General features: G+C 51.1%; 1 protein-coding gene across 20 annotated transcripts in view; it reads right to left on the bottom strand.

Annotated features, from left to right (window-relative positions):
* Window positions 1-23,046, bottom strand: part of Dock9 (dedicator of cytokinesis 9) — a 252,776-nt gene that overhangs the window by 17,306 nt on the left and 212,424 nt on the right. For 6 of the 20 annotated variants that reach the window (XM_040743307.1, XM_040743434.1, XM_040743345.1 and 3 more), the window contains 11 exons: window positions 20,991-21,128; window positions 20,680-20,862; window positions 18,672-18,785; window positions 17,244-17,459; window positions 15,292-15,349; window positions 14,464-14,541; window positions 12,770-12,876; window positions 2,446-2,568; window positions 1,341-1,454; window positions 1,139-1,144; window positions 668-703 (listed from right to left, as the gene is read on the bottom strand). In XM_040743307.1, the coding sequence (XP_040599241.1) occupies window positions 668-703; window positions 1,139-1,144; window positions 1,341-1,454; window positions 2,446-2,568; window positions 12,770-12,876; window positions 14,464-14,541; window positions 15,292-15,349; window positions 17,244-17,459; window positions 18,672-18,785; window positions 20,680-20,862; window positions 20,991-21,128 (1,173 nt within the window). The remainder of the gene's footprint in view (window positions 1-667; window positions 704-1,138; window positions 1,145-1,340; window positions 1,455-2,445; window positions 2,569-12,769; window positions 12,877-14,463; window positions 14,542-15,291; window positions 15,350-17,243; window positions 17,460-18,671; window positions 18,786-20,679; window positions 20,863-20,990; window positions 21,129-23,046) is intronic. The other 14 variants (XM_040743708.1, XM_040743402.1, XM_040743733.1 and 11 more) reach the window with 3 other exon arrangements.

The raw sequence follows: 23,046 nt of genomic DNA, 5'->3' as shown, positions 1-23,046 counted from the left end.
AAAAAAATAAAAAGCAATGGGAAAAAAATGATTTCAAAATAAAACCCCAGTTAAACAAGCCATTCAGAAAGGAGGGAAAGGTTTCTAACGCGGAGCCGAGGCTCAAAGACAGAGGAGGAAACACAAAGGCACAAACTGATGCAAGCTGTTAAGTGTGTGCAATGAAGGAGCTGGGGTCCGGGGCCGCACTCTCTCGGTAGGGTTTAATGGGGGGGGGTCAAGCCTGTTTCACGTTCCCAGGAGGCGGGGCGCACGGAGAAAAGACCAGCGTGACACACCAGGGACACACGTCAGGCCTGGGGTAGGCCGAGCAGGAAGTCTGAATGGACTCAGCAGTGTCTTACTGCTGAGACAAACACTGAAGGCCAGCCGTGGCTGGCTGGCGTAGCACCGGTCACGTGCGCCTGCGGGTTTAAAACTGCACGGGAAGTGAAATAGGCTGAAAATGGAAACGTCTGGATTGCGGGTTAATTATCTGAAATTAATGTTCAAAGAGTTTCTTATCTGAAGTGAAAGCAGATTAAAAAAAACCACAACAATATATGTGTGGGTGGGTGGATGGGGAAACAGGCTAACAAGAAACAAACAAACAAACAAATGGAAAATCCACACCACACTGGTCACTTCACTGACGGGTACTTGCTTTAGAAGCATTTACTGTAATTACCTCCACATCTGTTTCACTGTCTGTAAACTGGTATTGCTACAAAGTTACAAAAGACAATAACAGAGTAAATCGAAGGTTATAAAGTGCTCACAGAAAAAGATCACACACCCTAAACAAACGGACGATACTCTATCCATTTAATAATGTTAGAGCCTGAAGGTTAAAACTTGTTTACATAAACCCCCCCTCAGACAGGGCTGCCCAAGTATTATGATGACAACTACAACTCGCGCAGGTAGCACGTAAAAATGCGGAGACGCGCAGGCACGGGTCTTAATTTTGGTTTTAAGACATGCAGTGTAGATGTGTGAGGAAACTGATGGTTTCTGTAAATGGAGTAAAATGTTAATTTTTGGGGGGGGGTTTGAAATGACTAGACAGTATACAAACATGACTTGAGAAAGGAAACTTGCAAGCCACGTGGGAGAATGAAGGATGATGCTGAGAATGCCTTACAGAGGAAGAACTTACCGCTGCCTTAAGATAGTAATAAAGGAAAGACAGGAAGGAAGGGGAAAAAAAAGAGTAGAGAGTTTACTACGGAGGAAGGACCAGGACCATAGTACATACGACAGATTCGTCACATTAGCGTCTACGGAACGGGGAAGTCCCAAGGTACCACTTTCACAGAAGGAAGATTAAATGACAGCCTGCAGATGGCCTGAAGGCTTACCTGCCCAAAGAAGGCCACCCGGAAGTAGGTCCCCAGGAGCCTGCGGCCCGAGTGCATGACCTCTGTCACTTTGCTGTAGGCCCGGTGTAAGGTGTCATACAGATGGGCTAGTCTCTGGAAAGCAGAAAATGACACATTACTTACTATTTGCAAGCAGCAGAGCAAAATTCAAAACAATAAATGTGACAAGGTGCCTGCAAACACGTGAACTTTGAGTAGAAAAACGTCACTGCATGTCGTGTGTGTGTGTGTGTGTGTGTGTGTGTGTGTGTGTGTATGTGTGTGTGTGTGTGAGGGGGTACGGGATGAGCACACGTGAGTGTGCATGTGTGTGCAGGCCAGATGACAAGCTTGGGTGGCATTCCTCTCATTGGCCCGGAACCCATCAGGCTGTGCTGGGTGGCCAGTGACCCTCCAAGGCATTCCCTAGTCTCCATCTGTCCAGTCCTGGGATTCTAAGCATGGGTCACCACACACCTGGCTTTTTGTGTGTGTTCAGGATATTGAACCCAGGTCCCAGGGCTCTCAAGCAAGCGCTTCACTGACTGACTGTATTGTCGCCTCTGTCCCAAGAATGTATTTTCAGTGTATCGCAGAGGCCCATTTCTGGACTGCAGCGTCTTCTATCTAAAATGGGTGCCACGATCACCCATTGTCTGTTTCCAAACTGGCGTGAGATGGTGGAGGAAACCCTCTGACGTCACGCTGGCACTGCCTTTCACACTCCATTTGACTGGCTGGGGCAATGGCTGACTTCTGAACCCTGGACGGTGGGAGAGCCACCATTCCCCCGTGCAGAAGTAAGGAAGAGTTTCCAGGGGAAAGAGCCCCCGGAAATCATACAATTCTGTCTTAGGGAAACTGTTCCAAAGTTCAGTGGTGGGACGGGACCCTTGCAGTTCAAGACATGGGTGTGTGTGCATAGGCGGGGCCCGGGATGTGTCGTCTGACAACTCCGTAGATGGTGACTGGTTACCGCCTTTGATGTAATGTGGGGAAGATAGGAAACCACCGGGCGACACCGGACCAAGGCACGGCTGGCTGTGGGCTGTGTCTCTGCATGAGGTCCGGGACACGTTGAACAGGAGAGAAGGCGGTACGATACCTCGAAATCCCTCCGCTTCTCGTAAATGGGGATGACGAGCTTATAGATGTCAGCGATCAGCTCGTAGCGCTCGGCCTTCCACAGCCCATCTGCACACTGCTCCAGCAGCTCCATCAGGACGTCCTGATCAGGGGGGAGGAGGGGGGGCCAGGAGAGGTTACGGAGGTCTGTCCTTGTGTTTGAGCAGCAATTCCATGACTGTAACAACTCACTACCAAGTTCCTTAAGGGCCGTTCTCTCCCCCAAATCACGTTTACATGCAAAAGCCAAAGAGGTGTTACAGCTGGGCCGAGGGCGCGGCCCAGCAGTCACAGGCACTGGCTGCTCTCGCAAAGGACCCGGGTTTGGTTCTCTGTCACTCACAACTGTCTGTCACTCCAGCCCCCGGGGAATCTGCCGCCTTCCTTTGGGGCAGTGCAAAGGTGACACACACACACACACATAGACAGACAGACAGACAGACAGACAGACACACACACACACACACACACACACACACACAAAACGCTTCACAAGGCATAGAAAATGGACACTGGTCGACTCCCACAAGCTCCCAGCTCTTGTTGACTTTTTAGAAACACAAGTTGGACATTTCCTTTTCCTCTCTGATGAGCAATCACGGAAAATGACGAGACACGGAGTGTTACTAACTAAGCATGATTTCAACTAAATGTCTTGGGGTTACCCAGGGATGGTGCATACGGGGGACTAGGCCTGCCTCACCGACACCCTTTCCTCCTTCCTTCTGCGATCTCTTTCTACAGAAGTTCGCACCGTCCTCTGCTTTTGGTAGGTCTCTTGGGCTTGGGAAGAAACACTATCTATGGCTCACTTATACTAATCGTCATGGATTAGTTTTCCTTAGCCACAGTGGCTGGTTCACCACGGTGCCATGATGGGTCAAGTTTAAGGTTCCCAACCTGGGATGCTGGGATGGGAATGGGAGATCTGAAGAGGGGCAGCAAGGAGCTGACTGGGGCGAGTGTTCATCTCAAGGCCATGGGAGAGGACTGAAGAGCCTACATCTATCTGCTCTAGCCAAGAGGCTGAACAGCCAACCGCTTTGCTTAAAGGCTTGGATTTAGTGTGGCAAACATCTTCCTCTCGTCTCTGACTCTGGAACTGGAAGTCAGGCGTCCTGTCTTGTTTTTATATTGTTATTGGTTTGAGGACAGCTCATGTATATCCCAGGCTGGACTCCCCTGGTTTATAATGTGCGGAAGATTGGACGCAGGGTTTCACACAGGCCAGGCAAGCGTGCCCCCCGACCCCGGACACCTCGGTTTTGATGAGTTCTTCCAGGATTTCATATGTTTTCCGTTTTAGGCTGATGTTCATCACAGGTCCAGTGCCATGGTTTACAGAGCCAAAGAAAACACCATTTTAAAAACCAATCAGGCTGCCGGATGATACCGTCTAACCTGGCCCATTTAACTCAAGTCATGTTATGACACACCCGTCGTAACATTGTCATAAAAAGGTATGACGGTTGTCTCCGGCTTTATTGTCGTTCTCACTAAAGCCAGATGTACACAGTGACCGCCACAACCAGCAGCAAAGACCCCAGAGGACTCTCCAGCACCATCCCTTCTCACATGCGTTTACGTTACAAGGATGCCTGGCTCGCCTTTATTCCTAGCCTTCTCTGATGGACAGCCCAGCAGACTAAACGTGCTAAATGCTTCTTCACGTTCCCCTGCTTATAAAGAGCTAAAAGGGACAGCATAAAACACGGCGTGTGTAATCTCATAGCCAAACAGGCACACTTTACACCGCTGTAAAATACACGGAGTGAGTTTCTCCCTTCACTGGTGTTTGGGCAGAGATCAGTAGGAACCGATCCCAATGCTGTGCAGTCGTCTGTAAGTCTTGCTATGCAGTCTGTAAGTCCTGCATGTCAGTTCAGCCTCTCATACTGGAATCACTTCTTTCTACTTTGTATTAATTTTGCTTAAAAAAATGGCGCAGGCTATTTCACCGGTACCTGACATACACAGGCAGTAACCATGGGGCTCTTAGAGGCAGGTCTGTATTCTTGCCAGTGATGTTAGCAATACCAGGTGTCGGTAACTCTCCTTTGCATGGGGGAGAGAGGGGTTGACAGGATGTATCAAAGCCTTGTGTATCTCACAAATCTTAAGACTAGGCCTCGAACTGGGGGCAGAAGGCTACCTGAGACGCCCACTAGCACATCGAAGAGGACGATGGGTCCCAGGTTCTCCCTGAGTCTCTCAGTCTCTACCTATAGGCTGTTCCCTGCCTCCTACCCTAAACCCCTCCAGCCCATGGGCTGGGCTGCCCGTCCCTCGGCTATCCCTAAATAACCCAGGCATTTTGGCTACACCAGTCTCTTGGCCCAGGCTGCCCCTCTTGGTGAGCAGCCCCCCCACCTCCGCATCTTCACACAGCTCGGTCTGGTCTTGTCTGCTCCAGACTCTCCTGTGTGTTCCTGCCTCTGGTTACGCTCTCCCTTGTATCTACGATAAACTTTCTCCTCCCCCATACCTGGGAGCAGTCATGCATGTTCTCTGCTTTCTTCTTTTATTTTTTCTTTTCTTTTAACTCACTCACCACCAATGGGTAATTTCCTAAGCTGCCCCTGGTGACTGGAGGTGACTGGAGGAGTCCGAGGAAACCCATCTTTCCTGGGAGGATGGTAATGTCGTAGTCAAGGTATTTTAATGGTGCAAACAGTTGGCAACGGGAGACTTTGTTTTCAGACTATTCTCTGGCACAATCACCCGGTCCCTTGTATTCTAACTTCTAGATTTACCACAAATGGAAACATGGTTGTGATTTTGTAATTACACGAGTGGTACACCTATGTAAAGTACAGGTTGCCATGGTCACACCACGGATAGATATATAACAACGGCGCACTATTTACTGTGGACCAGTTAAACAAACATTAGATAACTTTAATTCCACGCCTTAGCAATTACAGCATAATAAAAAAAATCCGAAATAAAGTATTTGTTTGTTTTCGTCGGGTCCAAAGGAAACTCCAATTCCCCAAAGTCCAAAAGGCAAGGGCCGTAGGTCCAGAAATGGGTTCGACCTGGATGGAGGATTTCTGACAGCTAGGATAAAGGCCAGCATTCCTCAGGAACCGGTGAAGCCAACTCCCTCTCTACCAAAGGAGCTGTTTTCCTTATCTCTGGCAGAAGCTACCTCTGGCTGCCTGTGGCCGTACATCACAAGAGCCTGTTGTTACACACTTCCAAGTCTCCCTCTCCAGGGTCCCCTCCTTTCAGATACCCATCTCTTCTCTTTACAAGGCAGGCGAGGTTCTCCCCGCCACTGTGTTCTCACCGTACTCTCCCTAAAATAAGTCTCCAACTATGCTGTTATCTACTCTCAACTTCTCTGGCTTCCGGTGTTATTCTCAACCAACTCTGCCACTTCTCTGGCCCAGGCTATGTCCAGCCTGCTTCTTTCTCTCTGCTCTGTACTCTTCCAGACGCCTCTGGCTGGTCTCTCTCTCTCTCTCTCTCTCTCTCTCTCTCTCTCTCTCTCTCTCTCTCTCTCTCTCTCTCCCTCTCTCTGTCTCCCCTCTCCCTCTGTCTCTCTGTCTCCCGTCTCTCACACAGTAAAACCTTCCCACACTGTGATACGCTCAAATAACCCCCTTTCTCCCCAAGTTGCCTTTGGTCACGGTGTTTTTTAATCACAGCAATAGAAACCGAAAAGACACCCGGCGTGTGAGGAATTGGCACGCAGCCGGGGCATCGGCACCAGGGCGTCCAGATAGGGGAAGGGGGCGTGGGTAGGATTGAACCACACTGGCAAGTGGCATGCTCAGTTTTCTGCATAAGAATGGAACCAGTTATTTAATGAAGATAGCTTCTTAAAAAATATATATCTCTTAGCTGGGCATTGGTGGTGTACACCTTTAATCCCAGCACTCGGGAGGCAGAGGCAGGCAGATCTCTGTGAGTTCAAGACCAGCCTGGTCTACAGAGCGAGTTCCAGGACAGCCTCCAAAACAATACAGAGAAACCCTGTCTTGAACCCCTCCCAAAAATATATCTTTTAAAATGATTTACGTGTTGTCTGTTCATCTGTACGTGTACCATGTGCATGGAGGCTAAAAAGAGGGCATCAAATCCCTGGAACTGGAGTTACAGGTGGTGTGAGCCACCACGTGGGTGGTGGGAATAGAGCCTGGGCCTCTGGAAGAGCAGCGAGCGTTTTCTTTTTTCTTTTCTTTTCTTTTTAACTGCTGAGTCATCTCTCCAGTCCCCAGCGTAGATGCCCGTATAAGCCATGAAAGCACAGACAATACTTTACCTCTTGCAGCAGACACAGAAGTGCTATGTGAGGAAAGTCATGGCTGACTTTAAAATGATGCTTCCTCAGCTACGCTCCAAACCACCCTGGATTTTGCCACTTCGTGAATGCATATTAAGGAGAGGGGTGCGTATTCTTTTGTGTCAAGTGTCTCAAGCAGAGAATTTAAGGCTTAAATATACTTTTTACTCTGGCTTAGTCAACCTGGAAACAGGAAGAGGTTTAAGAATGCAGCCTGGATTCGAACAGTATGTGTTGATCTATGGTATGCATGTATTCATAGTAAGGAATACAAAAGTTCATTAGGGGAAAATCTGTTACATCTGGCACCACAAAGATGGAGTTCAAACAGGGAGATTCCCTGGAATGGCATAGGTTGATAAAACACATAGAGATTCGGTGGACGACAGGAGATATCACCACCAGAACACACAGATTGTTATCACAGATTAGGAAAGAATGCGCACAGTGCTTTTATATTCTACTGAAAATGGTTTTATCGCCTTTTCTTGGCCAGGAAGGCATTCATGATCTATAAACTGTCAACCCAAATCCATTACTTACTGTAAAGAAATGGTAGCACATGCTAGAAAAGCAGAATTAGCACAGGCTTTCTCAATAACAAACTGAAAGCAAACAAACCAAACCTAGGGGCTGGAGAGAGGGCTCAGTGCTTAAGAACACTGGCTGCCCCTCCAGAGATCCTGGGCTTTGTAATTTCTGCCCCAGGGTATCTGACAGGTACATATGTGGTGCACTAACAATAAACACGTTAAAACCCCTAAACCTTTCCCTAGTGTCATCAAATCATTGGATTTAGTGTGACCGGTGTATTACTGAACATCAGGACACCTGCGGCAAACTGGACTAATGCTAATTCTAAACTTAAGACAATTACAGCTGCTTCATGAAGTGAGAAGGCTTTGGATGAAAATAAGGGACAGTGCTCACAGACAGTTAAGTTTAATAGCCCATATGTGTCCACATAAAATTACAGAAGCCGTAAAACTAAGACACACTAGCTAAACACTGGATCACACATGCGGAAGTTCTAAGCAGAGATCCTCTTTGCTTTGAGTCAGCAATCACTGTCCCTGGAAACCAGAGGGAAACCACGCAATGGGCAGGCCGTGATCACCCTGAACGGTGGCCACGCAGAATGCCCGATGGGTTTCCCACCTTGGACAAACAGACACTAAGCTACTTCCTAGGATCACTGATGTGCGTAGGAACTGGCCGGGGAGGGCCTGTGTGGGCTCTTGCACATCCGTAAAGCACACATTTTATGATACTAGACGAGGCTTAGAAATCTCAGTGCATGAAACCCGTAAGCCATCCAGGAAGCTTCAAAGCATGACGTTGGCCGACTTCTTTTTTTAAAGGATGTTGTACTAACGTACCTGAGGGTGCCAAGCACCTGTCTATGGAAACGACACACTGACCACCGGTGTGGACCCACACATAACCTGCGTGTGCCTACGCACTGAAATCAATTCCCACGTGAGAAAGTGCTCGCCTTTCCCACAAACGTGCCGCTGGTTCCATCTTGGGATGAAACCAGCACAATCGATTAAAATGAAGGCACCCGCTGCCTCTGGTGTCTACTGCCTGGGCATCCGTGAGTCTGAGTTGGCTCGGACAATGCCCACTCTTCACATTTCCACCGTGTCACTGTTTCTCAAGATGCAGTCACTGGAATTCTAACATGGAGTTGTCGGAATGCTGATCCCAGAGCCTGGAGAGATAGCTCGGAGGACACAAGCCCTTCTGACCTCACAGAGGACCCACGTTTGGTTCCCAGCACTCATGCCTGCCAGCACCCATGTGTGACTCCAGCTCTGGGGCACCCAACGTTCCCTCTGGTGTACCCAAACGCACAAATAACTTTTAAGTCTGAAAAAGAAATACCGATTGTGTCTCTCACACACTTAACTGAATTTGGGAATGAAGGGTCCAGAGACCATCAACTAGATTATTGTAACAGGAATCCAAGCAACCCCCAAGCACATGGGAGTCTGGGGGCTACAGCATTAAGTGGAAACCTTCGCGAGGCAGGCTCCTTACTTACACAGTCCCCTTGGCTAGCACGGGACGCAGTCAGTCAGTCTGTGGACAAATCAACGCGTCAACACAGAAACTCCCAGGACACGGGGACTGACAGCTTCCAATTACAATTCTCGGGGACTGTGAACTGTGTGTCCTTTTTCAATGGGAAGACGGCGCCGGAAGCTGTGGCAGGGACTCTCTATGTATCTCTATCCTGCAGCCCGCTGCCAAGGAGGCCGCCCACTCATTTCAGATGAAGCCAAGGGCAGAACCACCACACGAGTTCCGCCAGCCAAGTCCCCTTCTCGTGACCAGTGCCGTTTGGGAGAACCACTGTACTGGCGAGGGGACACAAGCAAACCGGATTGTTCCGGAACACTCCCAGTTAAGGAAAAGCTGGGGTTACAGTTGCCAAAGTTGGGATGAGACAGAAATGAAACCATCGACTATTCCGCTGACTTCTCTTGTCTTCTGAGACAGCCTATGGATGCAGACATTTTGTTACCGGGCAGCTGTTTCAGAATACAAATGATTTTTGTCTCAAGGAAGCCAGAGGCTTGCTGGGTTGGGTCCATAGAGTGTTCCCTGCGTGCAATGGTGACTCTGCCCAGGTGGGATTCATCTGTTGTGGGACATCTGTAGGCAGCGTGAAGCTGTGCTGCTGTGATTGGTGTAAAAGCTGTAAGGCCACCAGTTAGACAGGAGGTATAGCGAGACTTCCGGTCAGAGAAAGGAGGGGGGAGGAACCTAGGCGTGCGGGATGGCGTGGGAGATGCCAGGAAACACGGAGAGGGGATGCCACGTGATGGAATGTAGGTTGATAGAAATGTTTTTAAGTTATAGGAGCTAGCTAGGAACAAGCCTGAGCTATAGGCCAAACTTTCATCATTAGTTAGAAGTTTCCATGCCATTGTTTGGGAGCTGGCTGGAGGAACAGAAAAATACACATCACCCTTGGCGCCCAATGTGAGGCCCGGAGCTTGTAGCACACAGAGGTGCGGCTTGTTTAAGAGGCCCTGCTATGCGCAACTGCTGCCACAGCACAGGCACAGCAGCGTCCCAGAGATGGGACAGTTAGGTGAAGCTGGGATGGTTAGGTAGACCTGAGGGGGGGGGGGGGGGGGTGGAACCAGCCACCGGCCCCACGAGCCAAAGCCACCTGGAAGCTCTTCTGTGGCTTTACCAGGGAAGGCAGAGACGGACCAAACACTCATCAGGTCTGAGGCCTGCGGCTAAACCTTCTGTGTATTTTCAGTAGCTCCCTGGCAGGTCCTGTTGGAGTGCTGAAGGTCCTCAATCATTTCTACTGATAAAGACTAAAGGGGCTGCGATTTTTTATTACTGGGTCACACGCGTCTTTCCCATCGACTCTTGTCACTTCCTTCCCCTTGGGGACAGATTTTTCCACCTCTCTCTTTACCACGAGACATCTAAGCAGCCAACCTGAAGGTCAACGCAGCAGTTTCTGTGTCCCTGTCGCTGAGAACTGGTTATTTACGGCCCCACAGTATCTCATCCTAAGCAGTACAGGGCTGCCATGCCCTATGGCCCTTGTTAAAGATTTACTCACTTTATGCTTCAAGGGCAGGGAGGCTCATCCACATCTGAAAACGGCTGATAAAGTAGTTTTCATCACATGCTTAATTCTTACTCAGAGGTGGCGCCATTCCTAGGATTTCCTAAGGGATGCGTGTGTTCGATCTCGGACGCTAATTCATTGGGCTCTCATGACCAGCTCGACCCGTGACTCAGTCAAAAGCGCAAACGTGAGTTTCACGTCATCCCCACAGCGTGGGTTGCTGGGAACTGGACTTCCAAACCCTTGATTGCTCTTGGCATTGCTGTGTTCCTTATCTAATTCCAAACAGGATACTGAGCTCCAGAGATAGACCCGGCACCAGGGCCGATGTGGGCTTAACCAAACAGAAAGCATGGTCGTGGCTGTTTTCAAAGGAACCAGTCTCTCCAGGCATTTCATGGTGTGAAAAACGGAGCAGTCACTTAATGCTGTGGAGTAGACAACTTCTGTTCTCCCCCCAGAATAATTAGAAACTTTCACTTACCCTGGTTAAACCTATTTCAACATTGTTCTTTTTCTAAAGACTGATTTTATTTATGTGTGTATCTTTGTGTATGTGTCTGAGTGTATATGCACATGAGTGCAGGTGTCCACAAAGACCAGAAGAGGGCGTCACATCCCTTGGAGTCAGCATTACAGATGGTTGTAAGCTGCCCAGTGTGGGTTCTGGGAACTGAAATAAGGTCCTCATGATTGAGCAGTCAGCACTCTTAATGGCTGAGTTGTCTTTCAAGCCCTATTTTAACATTTAAAGTTCATGAAGTGTACTCTACATACTTTCTTCCTTTTTTATATTTAGCTTTTGGCTCTGAGAGCCATTTGAGACTAGACAGTTTACAGCAGCAGTTCTTAAATTTTTTTGCATTTAAGATTACCTTTATAAAACGTGGTGCTTGACTTTATTTTGTTTTTTGAGACAGATTCCCTTCTACAGAGCCATGGCTGTCCTAGGACTCCCTGTGAAGACCAGGCTGGACTTGAACACACAGAGATCCTCCTGCCTTGGCTTCCTTAGTACTGGGATTAAATGCATGTGCAACTGTGCTTGGGCATAAAAAAGAATTTGTTTAACTGTGTGTGTGTGTGTTGTTGTTGTTTGTGTGTGTGTACACTTGTGCAAGTGAACATGCCTGGAGCCTAGAAGAGGGTGTTGGACTCCCTGGAGCTGGAGGTATAGGTAGGACTTGGTTATCTGAGAGAGCAGTAACCACTCCTAACTCCTGAGTCGTCTCTCCAGGCCTGTCTACGTCTTACGAACTTTTCGATGACTGAGACCCCGATCCTCCTGCCTTCCTCACTCAGTCTGTTTCACGTTTCGGTAGATGCCTATGAGGAACCCCGCACCATACCGCCACTCAGTAAGGGCCGGCAAATTTCCCTGGAGGGGTCTAGACTGAACTTTTGGAAATGGGTCCGACAGGCCTTGCTTATGTCACGGGACATGTTTGTCCGTGGACCCTTTCTCTCTGGCAATGAAAACAACCAAGAGCTGTAAACCGTGTGCCGCCACCACATCACCGTCCCCAAGTCAAGAACTGGATACCTTCATCTTTTTCCTCAGAAGATGGCAGACAGAACCACAAAGATTTCCTGCGAGTCCTTCTCTCTACTCTGGGTTCGTGGGGAGGGAGGGAGGCACATGCACACAGGTGTGTCCTTGAAGCAGGGGTCCCCAGAGCAGAGAATGCAGTAAACAAAGGCAGAAAACTGCATTTGCCCAGAGTCCCAGTTTTACATCAGGGCTGTCTCTTTATATGTAAGTGGCCACTCAGCCATCCTGTTTCGTGAGGAAGTTTATAGGAAATGCTTGTTTTACAGTCTATGGAGATGGACTCGGGGGCCCTGGGCCTCAGCACTGATGTGGAAACAGGAACCAGGCCTCTCTCTGGTCAGGAATTCATCGAGCCTGCTCTCCTGGGGCTTTGCCTGTCTGCTAGGGAGGAGGTGCCCGGAATCAGAGGCACTAATTAACATTAAAGCTGGGTTCAGATGGTAATGAAACTCGAGATCCAGAGATACTGGCGGAAAGGCTGAGAAGCATAATCTAATGCGTGTTGGACCTCTGTTTGACATTAAGTCCTCAAGCACTCCTTCCCTCGAGAAAGGAGGCCTGGCTCAGAAGGGAGAGTGACAGAGCGCTGGCTGGCCATCTCTCAGCTGTCTGGAAGGGGGCACCTTAGGCTCAGCGTGGGCAGCAGTTGTGGGGAGAAAGACTCTGAGTTGACGCAGCCACAGGGGTCAGCGGGCTGTGAGTATCCTCAAACAGGACTGTTCTGAGAAACGCCGGCCTTGGGTGATGTTTCTTGCTGGAGGGCCACACTAGGTGACGAAATCCGGTTGGGGGACCACACATCCTGTGCGTGACCGTGCTTAGCCCACCGGAGCCCCGCCCACGCGCGAGGCACTTACCTCATTGAAATGCACGTCCTGCATCCCGACGTCTTCCATCATGGAAGCCTCCTCATCGATGTTTGGTGTGAGGACCCGGAAGGCTGTGCACCCCTGTCTGAACATGCCTGGGCAGAGAGAAAGCAGAGGGTGAGCGGTCAACGTGGAGGTGGTGGTGATGGGGGAAGTCCTGTGTGTATGTCAATAAAGCACTGTTGGCCAATAGGGAAGCAAGATAGGTGGGACTAGGAGTCCAGGAGGACTCTGGGAAGGAGAAACACAGGGAGTCACCAGGTAGCCCGCCAGAGAAGTAAGATGTCCGTCCGGTAAGAGAAATACTTAGATGGGTTAAATACTTAAGTCAGAGCTAGCCCGTAAGAAACAAGCAAGGCCAACAGCTTCATAATTAATACAGCGTCTTGTGTGTTATTTGGGGACTACAACGTGGCAGAGCCCAGGCGACTGATGGGGAAAAACCAAAGCAAATGACAAGGAGAAGGCTTCTCTCTACAATGATGGGAACTCTTCTTGGGTGCTTCCCGCCCTGTGCGTTTCTCTGTCGAAACCCGGATCCTCCGGCCATCTACACTCGGTCTGTTTTGAGCTTGAGGTAAACGACCCATGTGGAAGCCTCCCCTGTGTCAGCCCAGCGTCCGCACGGGTGGCTGGGGACCAGCGTGTCCTCTCTCCATCCGTTTCCCTGCATTAAACCATCACCTCCCCTCCTCGCTTTGTCTTTCAACTCTTTCCAATTTTTCCTTTCAGCCACCCCAATTAAAATCGATGCAATCTCCAAACGAGCCCATATGCTGAGAAATCACAACTGAGTTAACGGTAGGTTAACGAGGAAACGCTTGGTCAAAGGACCCGTGGCCCCACACTGAGAAAGAAAGTAGCCAGAGCCAATGAAAGAGAAGTTAAGTGTCCCCACATCAACCACTCCCTTCAAGCGGTTGTCACACACTCAGGCTGGGGGCAGCCTCCAGTGACAACGATAATTCACAGTCATGTCTGCAAGCTGAGGGTCTGTCTGGGGTGAGGGGGAGCCCTTTTTGTTTAGGAAGCAGAAGGCTGCGGTTCTGGGGGGAGGCTCAGCGCCTGGTACTCCTGACTGACAGTGCCAGCGAGGGGGCCGGCGTCCGGGGTGAGGGTCACGGCTCGGGTTGGACCCTGGGACAGAGTTTTCTTTAACCCGGTTCAACACCAGCTGTGTGACGCGTGTAGCGAGGAGGGACGTGGAATGCTCCGCCACTCTAGTTTGAGATGCCCCTTCACAATTTCGGGGGATTCTGAAATCAGGCTTTGAAAAAAGTAGACCCTCCCAAAAAAAAAAAGCAAAGGTAGCTCCCGCTACACATTTGTCCAGGTTTCCAGTCAATCCCCAGTTAGCATTTCTACTATGGCCCTTGTGTAGCCTCGCTCTGATCTGGAGATATGGAAAGCAAAGAATCCCCCAAAGGGAAGCTCTGACCTAGGAACTGGAGGACATATGAATAAACCGAAAATAAAGATATAAAAATTAACCGCTGACGTTCAGGCCAACACCTTGATCGAACTGCTTCCCTTTGCTGCACGAAGCAGTGACTGCGGGTGACACCGAGAGCCCAGCCACGGGAGGAGGAGGCGGAAGTGAGACAGAAGCCACCAGAGCCCTGGGATGGCATGTGAACAGAGCAGGCGGGGACCCCGGGGAGCTGGGTGACCCTCAGGCTCACCTCCCCAGCTCTTCCTCCGGCAGGTGTTAGGGCTGTAGGGGAGGGCAGGTGACTCCCGCTGGAGGGCTAGGCCGGCTTCTAGACACGAGGAAAGGCGTCACCCGACAAAATGACTCGGTAAGACAGACTACGTGAACACGGCCCCTTGGATTTCCTCTCCCATTTTGACTCTGACGTGTGGCAAACCCACTCTGCAAAGCACACAGTTCTCGACCACGGCACCTGACACTTTCTCCCATCCAAGTACTAACCAGGCCCTGCTTAGCTTCCGAGATCAGATGAGATCGGGCACGTTCAGGGTGGTATGGCCGTAGACCACCTGACACTTTCTAACCAATGCTCTTTCTCAACCAAGGATGCCATCCTTGAGGGCTGCCCCAAGTAACCGGTGTTTGGCCAGGAGGAGCCACGGAGGAACTCAACGGAGGAACTCCAGGGTAACTACTGCGTGACACACGAGTATGGAAGCCCAACCTTGGCCCCCCAACCTCGGGCTAGCACGGGGCCCTTTCCCGTGCTGAAGCCAACAGGGCTGCCTTCCAGGGAATCTGCTCAATAACTTCCCATTAGAACTGTCGGCTTGACCGATGATAAGCAGTTCCGGTGAGGGGAAAGTAAAGCCACCCTGGTTCTATTCTAGCTGGTCGGGAACAGCTGGATGCAAAGCTCGTTAGCTAATTTATTTATTTTTTGCTTTGCCCACGAAGGCAGTCAAACGCCATAACTGGGAACGGAGCAACCAGCACACCTGTGTGTATGCCTGCATTCCCTCCCTCCAGAGCCGCCCCCAGGGTCCTCTGCGCGAGGCCCCCACGTGTCGCTCCTTACCCTTCCGCGTGAGGTACTCTGCCACCAAGGCTGTGACGTGGACGTAGCACATGGCTGCCTGCAACAGGAGACAGAGACAAGCGGCTCAGGGCAGTCATTTGGGACCCTCGCCTCCTCGCGGAAGGCACGCACTTCCCATGGCTCTCAGGATACCAACTACTAGCGGCTTTTGGGGGGGGGGCTCGCGCAAGAACTTACACTGAAAGGTGAGGCGCATTCACGACGGCTGCGTGTCAGCGTAAGAGACAAAACCCGCACTTTGAGAGTTACGCCATTTGTCTCAGAGCAGAACAAGGAATATTTAAAGAAAAAGGTTTTCTTCCCAGACTGATGTTTCAGGTGCTGGTAGGTTTTCCTTTCCATTTTATTTTTGAACATTTATTTCTACCTACATGTTTGCATGTAGACTTGTGCCAAGTCCCACCTCTACACGTGAATGCCTGTAAGGGGGCCCTGGGTCCCTGGGAGCTGGGGTGACAGGTGCTCTAGGTGGACACAGGGAACTTGGATGTCTCGCAGGAGCAGGCAGTGCCCTTATCTGCTAAGCTACCTCTCCAGTGAAGGCTGTAGTTTTTTTGTTTTTCAAATCACAATTCTAAATCAGAATCTGGGCTGGGATACAGCTCAGTAGTAGTAGTTTCTCTCTCTCTCTCTCTCTCTCTCTCTCTCTTTCTCTGTGTGTGTGTGTGTGTGTGTGTGTGTGTGTGTGGTTGGCACACCCTACCCCAAACCACAAAGATCAACATTATAAACACCTTAAATGAGAGGACAGGAGATTAATCCTTTCACCAGGCTGACCAGTTACTATCAAAACTGAAGGTTAGGTGTTTGAAGCGAGGCCACCGTCTTCATCAGCTGCGTGGCTGCCACCGTGTGGCCTCCTTAGGCAGTGAATGCACGTCTGCGGAGGCTGCCTGGGTAGTGGGCACTCTGACCTGCGCAGGAGAGCTTCTGGGAGACAGACACTCGCCGTGTTAACCAAAACAGGCCCGAGCTCACACCTTAGGCGGTACGCCTGTTTCCACAGCCACAGCCACAGAACAGGGGCGCAGGTAAGTGACGGCTTTCCGAGCCAAGTGCCTGACACCGGCCACCGCGGCAGCAAGAAGCGACGGCATGTCTGAACTGCCTTGGCCCCTTATTTAACAGAGTGTGCTGGCTCATACAGCCTGCCCCCAGATTCATGACCTCCCTGGGACCCTGTGACGGTCAGCTTGCCACGTCCTAGAAATATGTGGGAAGAGAGTCCTCACTGAGGAATCATCTAGATGGGACCGGGCCGTGGACATGCCGCCTGGGGGACTGCCTCTCTTGGTGGAAGACCCACTTGGAGCGTCAGCAGCACCGTGTCGTGGATTCACAGATGTGTCCAGCCATGAAACCCATCCGAGCAGTGGTCTCATGGGAATACAGAACCTGTGTGTAGTCACTAGTTTCCTTGAATTTACGATGTTACACCACGACCCCATCAAGGCACAAAGGGGCAATATCATGGAGTTAGGAGATGTGCGACCCTGGATCTGGGGCTTCTCTTTCACGCCCACGCCCAGCCAAGCTGTCCACGTGCTGAGATGTGTCTGCTCCGAACAGACAGGAATGTTCAAATACCGGCTACACATCCACAACGGGAGAATGGGAGGCCCTAGCACTATCTGAACAGCAGGAAAAGCTAACTCCCCCATGAAGTAGGACCACAGAGGAGTTTCGGTGCAGGAGAACCTACTTTAAGTAGCAAGCTACTATATAAATATGCCCGGGTCCCCTTTGCAATCTGTTTCCAATGATCAAAATGCTCAGACAACTGCAAAATCACTCCAAGGCTAGAACTCCTATTCAACTATGTGTTTAAGGCACTGAGCTGTTTTCGTTGGCTTCTTCTGATTCACGGTACAATTTGCCTCTAAGGTAGCTCGAGAGAATGAGTAGTCAGGCAGGCAGGGCCCCCTCCCTACCTCCGAGAGATCCCCATTTTTAACATGGATCCTCGCCATGCTGTCCAGCCACGTCTTCCTGAGCTCGGGGGTGCTGGCATAGGACTTGGCCAGGCTGTACTGGAGGTCCACCAGCATCTCCGGGTCATTCTCGTGTTCCTTCATCTGGGCGGTGGCCATCAGGACCGTGCGGATCCTCTTGGTCAAGTCTTTTACGTCGGAGGAGAAGCTGGTGTGCTAGACCAGGGGAGAGAAGGAAGGGCACATGGCTTTCATCCACTTCACCCCGACACACACATCCTATGATAAGGCAGTAGGGGGAGGCAGGCTTGGGGCTGGCAGTCTTGGGGAAGGCAGTCTTGGGGGAGGCAGTCTTGGGGAAGGCAGTCTTGGGGAAGGCAGTCTTGGGTGAGGCAGTCTTGAGGAAGGCAGTCTTGGGGGAGGCAGTCTTGGGGGAAGACAGTCTTGGGGGAGGCAGTCTTGGGTGGGAGGCGGTCTTGGGTGGGAGGCGGTCTTGGGGGAGGCGGCCTTGGGGGAGGCGGCCTTGGGGGAGACGGTCTTGGGGGAGGCAGTCTTGGGGAAGACATTCTTGGGAGAGGCAGTCTTGAGGAAGGCAGTCTTGAGGAAGGCAGTCTTGGGGGAGGCAGTCTTGAGGAAGGCAGTCTTGGGGAAGGCAGTCTTGGGGGAGGCAGTCTTGAGGAAGGCAGTCTTGGGGGAAGACAGTCTTGGGGGAGGCAGTCTTGGGGGAGGCAGCCTTGGGGGAGGCAGTCTTGGGGGAAGACAGTCTTGGGGGAGGCAGTCTTGGGTGGGAGGCGGTCTTGGGTGGGAGGCGGTCTTGGGGGAGGCGGTCTTGGGGGAGGCGGCCTTGGGGGAGACGGTCTTGGGGGAGGCGGGCTTGGGGGAGGTGGCCTTGGGGGAGACGGCCTTGGGGGAGGCGGTCTTCAGGGAGACGGTCTTGGGGGAGGCAGTCTTTGGGGAGGCAGTCTTGAGGAAGGCAGTCGTGGGGCTGGCAGTCTTGGGGGAGGCGGTCTTCGGGGAGGCAGTCTTGGGGCTGGCAGTCTTGGGGGAGGCGGTCTTGGGGGAGGCAGTCTTGGGGCTGGCAGTCTTGGGGGAGGCAGTAGGGGGAGGCAGTCTTCGGTGAGAGGCAGTCTTGGGTGGGAGGCAGTCTTGGGTGGGAGGCAGTCTTGGGGGAGGCAGTCTTGGGTGGGAGGCAGTCTTGGGGGAGGCAGTCTTGGGTGGGAGGCAGTCTTGGGGGAGACAGTCTTGGGGGAGGCAGTCTTTGGTGAGAGGCAGTCTTGGGGGAGGCAGTCTTGGGTGGGAGGCAGTCTTGGGGGAGGCAGTCTTGGGGGGCAGGCAGTCTTGGGGGAGGCAGTCTTGGGGGAGGCAGTCTTTGGTGAGAGGCAGTCTTGGGGGAGGCAGTCTTGGGAATGAGAACGGGACGTCACTCACCTTGATGAGTCGGTCGCTGTTGGCACAGTTGTTAATGATGGACAGGGACTGCTGGAACCTGGTTCCCCCGATGCCAACCACATCTGCAATCAGCTGGCTGACGGAAATGATGACCTTGGGGGCAGAAACACGAGCAAATCAATTTACCCTCAGACAGTGGCCAGGCTTAGCTTAGCTTCTGGGTTCCGTCAGGGCATGGGCAAAGCCCTCGTGCAGGCGAGATGCGTGGGGTGGTGACCACACCAGCGTGGGGGAGCAGGGGCTGAGATCTCTTTTTTCTTTCTTTTTTTAACCACCTTCAAAAATCATTTATGATTGCTTTCGTAATCCATTTTTGTCCATAAATTAAAACCAGAACGAGCAAGACGCAGGTGTGTCCACACCACCTGGACAGCTACTCAGCCACTGCACTCTGCAGTGAGAGGGAGGGGCCCTGTTCCCTGCTCCGAGTTTGTTTTGCGTTTTTGTGGGAGGCTCTCTGTGCTTTCACCAGAACACGCAGGCGATAGCCACACAAGGGGACGATCTGCCTTTTGTGGCGTCTATGGGTGGCATGGCCTTGACTCAGCAGATCAAACAGGGAGGCCACCCTCACTTCCTTCTCCTTCACCGCCTGCAAGCACAGCCGCGGAGGACGCCAGTAGGGTCCCCTCTCCCTCTCCACCTCAGCCATCCCTCATCCAGAGTACCATCTTCCCTGTCCTAGGTGGGACGGTGTTCTGTGCGGTGTTCTGTGCGGGCACCCCTGAGATCTGGCTCTTAAACCTGAAGCTCAGGCGGGCCAAGGCTCAGATGCATGGCACGCCTGCCTTCTTGCAACTTCTTCTCACCTGCATCCTAAGCGTGAAGGGACTTCTCTAGTTCTGCAGATGGGTCCCTCCCACGGTGGGAATGATCCGGAACACATCTGCTCACCACCCTTCAACTCACGCCCCATTCCCAGACTTCAGGTCCTTGAGAAGCCGGCCCTGTTTCCCAGAATCCCTAACTAGATGCTCTTCCTGGTGCCCTCAGGGTCCCCCCCTATGGGAACACCGGCCAACCGTACCGTAAGGGCCTTGGGTCTGTCTGAAGCCCCACCCCTAAATGCACGCTCCATGAGGGCAGGGAGAGGATTTGCTGTTCTGTTCACAGTTGTAGTCATTAATTCTAGCACGTTAGGTTAATGGACAACGGTCGCTAACCAAGGGACGGACGCAGACAGAAAAGGCTCTCCTGTCACATGTACATAAAAAAAAATACATCTGTGGAAACAGAGTTCTTGCTGTTATCTTAGCTGGTTCTCAGAGAGCTTTGGATGTTTTAACTGGACACACAGGAGGGGTACTCATGAACAAAAGACAGGAAAACCTGCTTTGGGGTTTTCGTTTTTTTTTTAAAAGATATTTAACATTAAGAGCCTTGAGCCAACAGAACATCAGTCAGTTCAATACTGATTCGATATCTGGATATCACGCTAATGATGAATGGCACCCCCGGGATCTTACGGCATGGAATGTGAAACAGACACAACAAGTATATGTGAATTCCCAGCTTTCACTCGCAGCCTTTTGATGGGGAAGTCCTGTGTATATGTCAATAAAGCACTGTTGGCCAATAGGGAAGCAAGATAGGTGGGACTAGGAGTCCAGGAGGACTCTGGGTAGGAGAAACACAGGGAGTCACCATGTAGCCTGCCAGAGAAGTAAGAAGTCTGGACCCTTTTCTCTGGTAAGAGAAATATTTAGATTAACAATTATGGGATAAATACTTAAGTCAGAGCTAGCCAGTAAGAAACAAGCAAGGCCAACAGCTTCATAATTAACACAGCATCTTGTGTGTTACTTGGGGACTACAACGCGGCAGAGCCCAGGTGACAGCTGGGGAAAAACCAAAGAGACTGACAAGAAAAAGGCTTCTCTCTACAGCCTTTGGTAGCACTTAATGAGGACGTAGGCCGGTCAATGCGACCCTGAATGGGACAGGGTTCCACCAGGTGCCTGTGCTGTGGTGGAGCTGAAGTACACACCTGTAAGTGTGTCCGGACAAAGGACTTCTTCCCCGTGTAGTCGAAGTTGTTCCTCATCAGGAAGTAGAGCAGCTGGGAAGCGTCGGTCCGGATAGAGCCGAGTTTGGAGTTACAGCACTTGAGCACCTCATAGCACAGAGAGGCACACATGTCTGCTCGCCCTTCGTAGAATGCTGAGGGGAACTGGAAAAATAACACAGGGCGGATGGACCAGCGAGGTCAGCGATCCTGGATGTTCTCAGCGGCAGGCAGAAGGCGAGGAGCCTGGAACCATGGGTACAACCATGGCCCTCCGATGTAAAAACACGTACCTTATAAATTAATGACCTTAAGGCAGTAAAGACATTTTTCAAAGCCATCTCCGACTGGTGTTTTTGGAGAAAACACAAGTAGACATCGAAGACTTTCTTCATGAGGGGGTTATGTCCATGGTCAGCCAAGAGCTGGTTCTGAAAACACGCATTGACATCACGGTTAGGAAGACACGTTGTACGGTGGATGGACAGTCCCAAAGACTGTATCTTCTGAGTACTGAGACAAACGCACACCGACATAACAGTCAGAGACATGTCTAACATCTCCAAGGCAAGTCACAGTCTCGAAGACTGTCTCTTCTTGGCTTAGGGATACACAAATTCTGCTACAAGTGCCCCAAACGCAGAGTGCTCCTGTAGGTCAAGCAAGTCCGTCATAACGCTGACCCCTTGGGGCAGGCATTCTGCAAGACTGCACTGTGGCTTGTAGGCTTAGGGCCCACTGTTTCCACAAACTGATTTGAAACCGCGTATCGGCGCGACTGACCCTGGAGGTGACGTTTGGGGAGGTCTCTTAGCTCTAACATGGGAGTGCCATTATAGGTCATCGGTGAACTGATGGGTGGGGTGAAGACCATGAATCCTGTCCTCCCAAAGTGATGTCCTTCCCTAGCCCGGCTTCCTGGGCACTCGGCTAAGCTACAGTCAGACAGTTTGGAGGGAGGGACAGCACGCACAGGCTCTGGTCAGGCAAGCACCACACAGGGAAAACAGCCTGACAGTCTCATCTAACTATAGTTATAGCTATATAACTATAGACAGCAACTATAAAACTACATTGTATTCCGACCGCAACAAACTAGGGTCAGAAATCCCAGAGCGGCGAAAGCAGGTGGGCACAAAAACCCCACCCCCAGCCACAGAGCTATTGCTTGGGTCAGCTGCAAAGGAGAGGGAGAGTAGCCCGTGACGCTCTTGGGCTATGACTAGCCTTTCTGCCCAGCATGCCTGCTCTGTAGAGGTCCTTTCCACAGAAGTCTCCTGCCTCTTCACACGGCAGGGTCCAGGCAGAGACCTACTGCCACCGCTCTCCTGGACTAAAGGCTCTCCCTCCCTTCCCAGGGACAAATGCAATGCATGTAGCTGGACACGCCCACCCTCAGAACCTTCACTGCTGCCTAGACTTTTACACTAAAACTACCGAGAGAGAGAGAGACAGAGAGAGAGAGAGAGAGAGAGAGAGAGAGAGAGAGAGAGAGAGAGAGATTCCAAGATCCTTCTGTGGTGCTGTCAGAGTCTGCTTCTCCAACCACGGGGTTTGGACCTCACACTTGGATGTTAGGGCCTGGGCCAGAGAAGGGACAATTCCGGCGCATTTCCGGGAATGATGGCCACAGTAGGGCTCCCCCACATTTATTCCTTGAGTGTGGATATTCCCCTGTGTCTCAACTCAGTTCCTAGTAGCGTGCTTAATGGGGGACACGGGTAGCTTGGCACCTAAGAAAAGGACACACTGTAGTAAAGGGACATGATGTGGGGGAGGGGTCATTATTTTTAGTGTCACTAACAGAGAAAAAAACAAGCCAGGCGGTGGTGGTGCACGCCTTTAATCCCAACACTCAGGAGGCAGAGGCAGGCGGATCTCTTTGAGTTCGAAGGCCAGGCTGGACCGATAGCCTCCAAAACAATACAGAGAAACCCTGTCTCGTAAAAACCAAAAACAATGCTTTTAAGATAGTCTCATGTAGCCCTGACTGGCCTCAGCCTCTACATGACAGGATTGCAGGCATGCACCACCACACCCGGGGAGGGCGCACCAAAATATGGGGAGCACCCCCACCTGGGTGGCGATACTGCCAATCAAACCTAGAGCCTCATGCATTCTAGGCAAGTACCGTAACAACCAAGCTATGTCCTCAGCCCAAGAAGTGTGCTTCATAGTAAGTAGAGAAAAGAAAAAAAAAAAACAGAACAGGACTCTGGTTACAGCTCCCTAATACCCTTGTAATTAAAAACACGGTTCCAATATTCATAGATATTAACACTAACTCAATGTCTTCTTCTATACTAGAAATGGAAGGGACTGTTAACTAAGTGTTAGGCTCCCAACAAG

This window comes from Mesocricetus auratus, unplaced genomic scaffold, assembly GCF_017639785.1.
Source record: "Mesocricetus auratus isolate SY011 unplaced genomic scaffold, BCM_Maur_2.0 Super-Scaffold_2245, whole genome shotgun sequence".
Taxonomy (NCBI): domain Eukaryota; kingdom Metazoa; phylum Chordata; class Mammalia; order Rodentia; family Cricetidae; genus Mesocricetus; species Mesocricetus auratus.
This window is presented reverse-complemented; position numbering and strand designations above follow the sequence as displayed.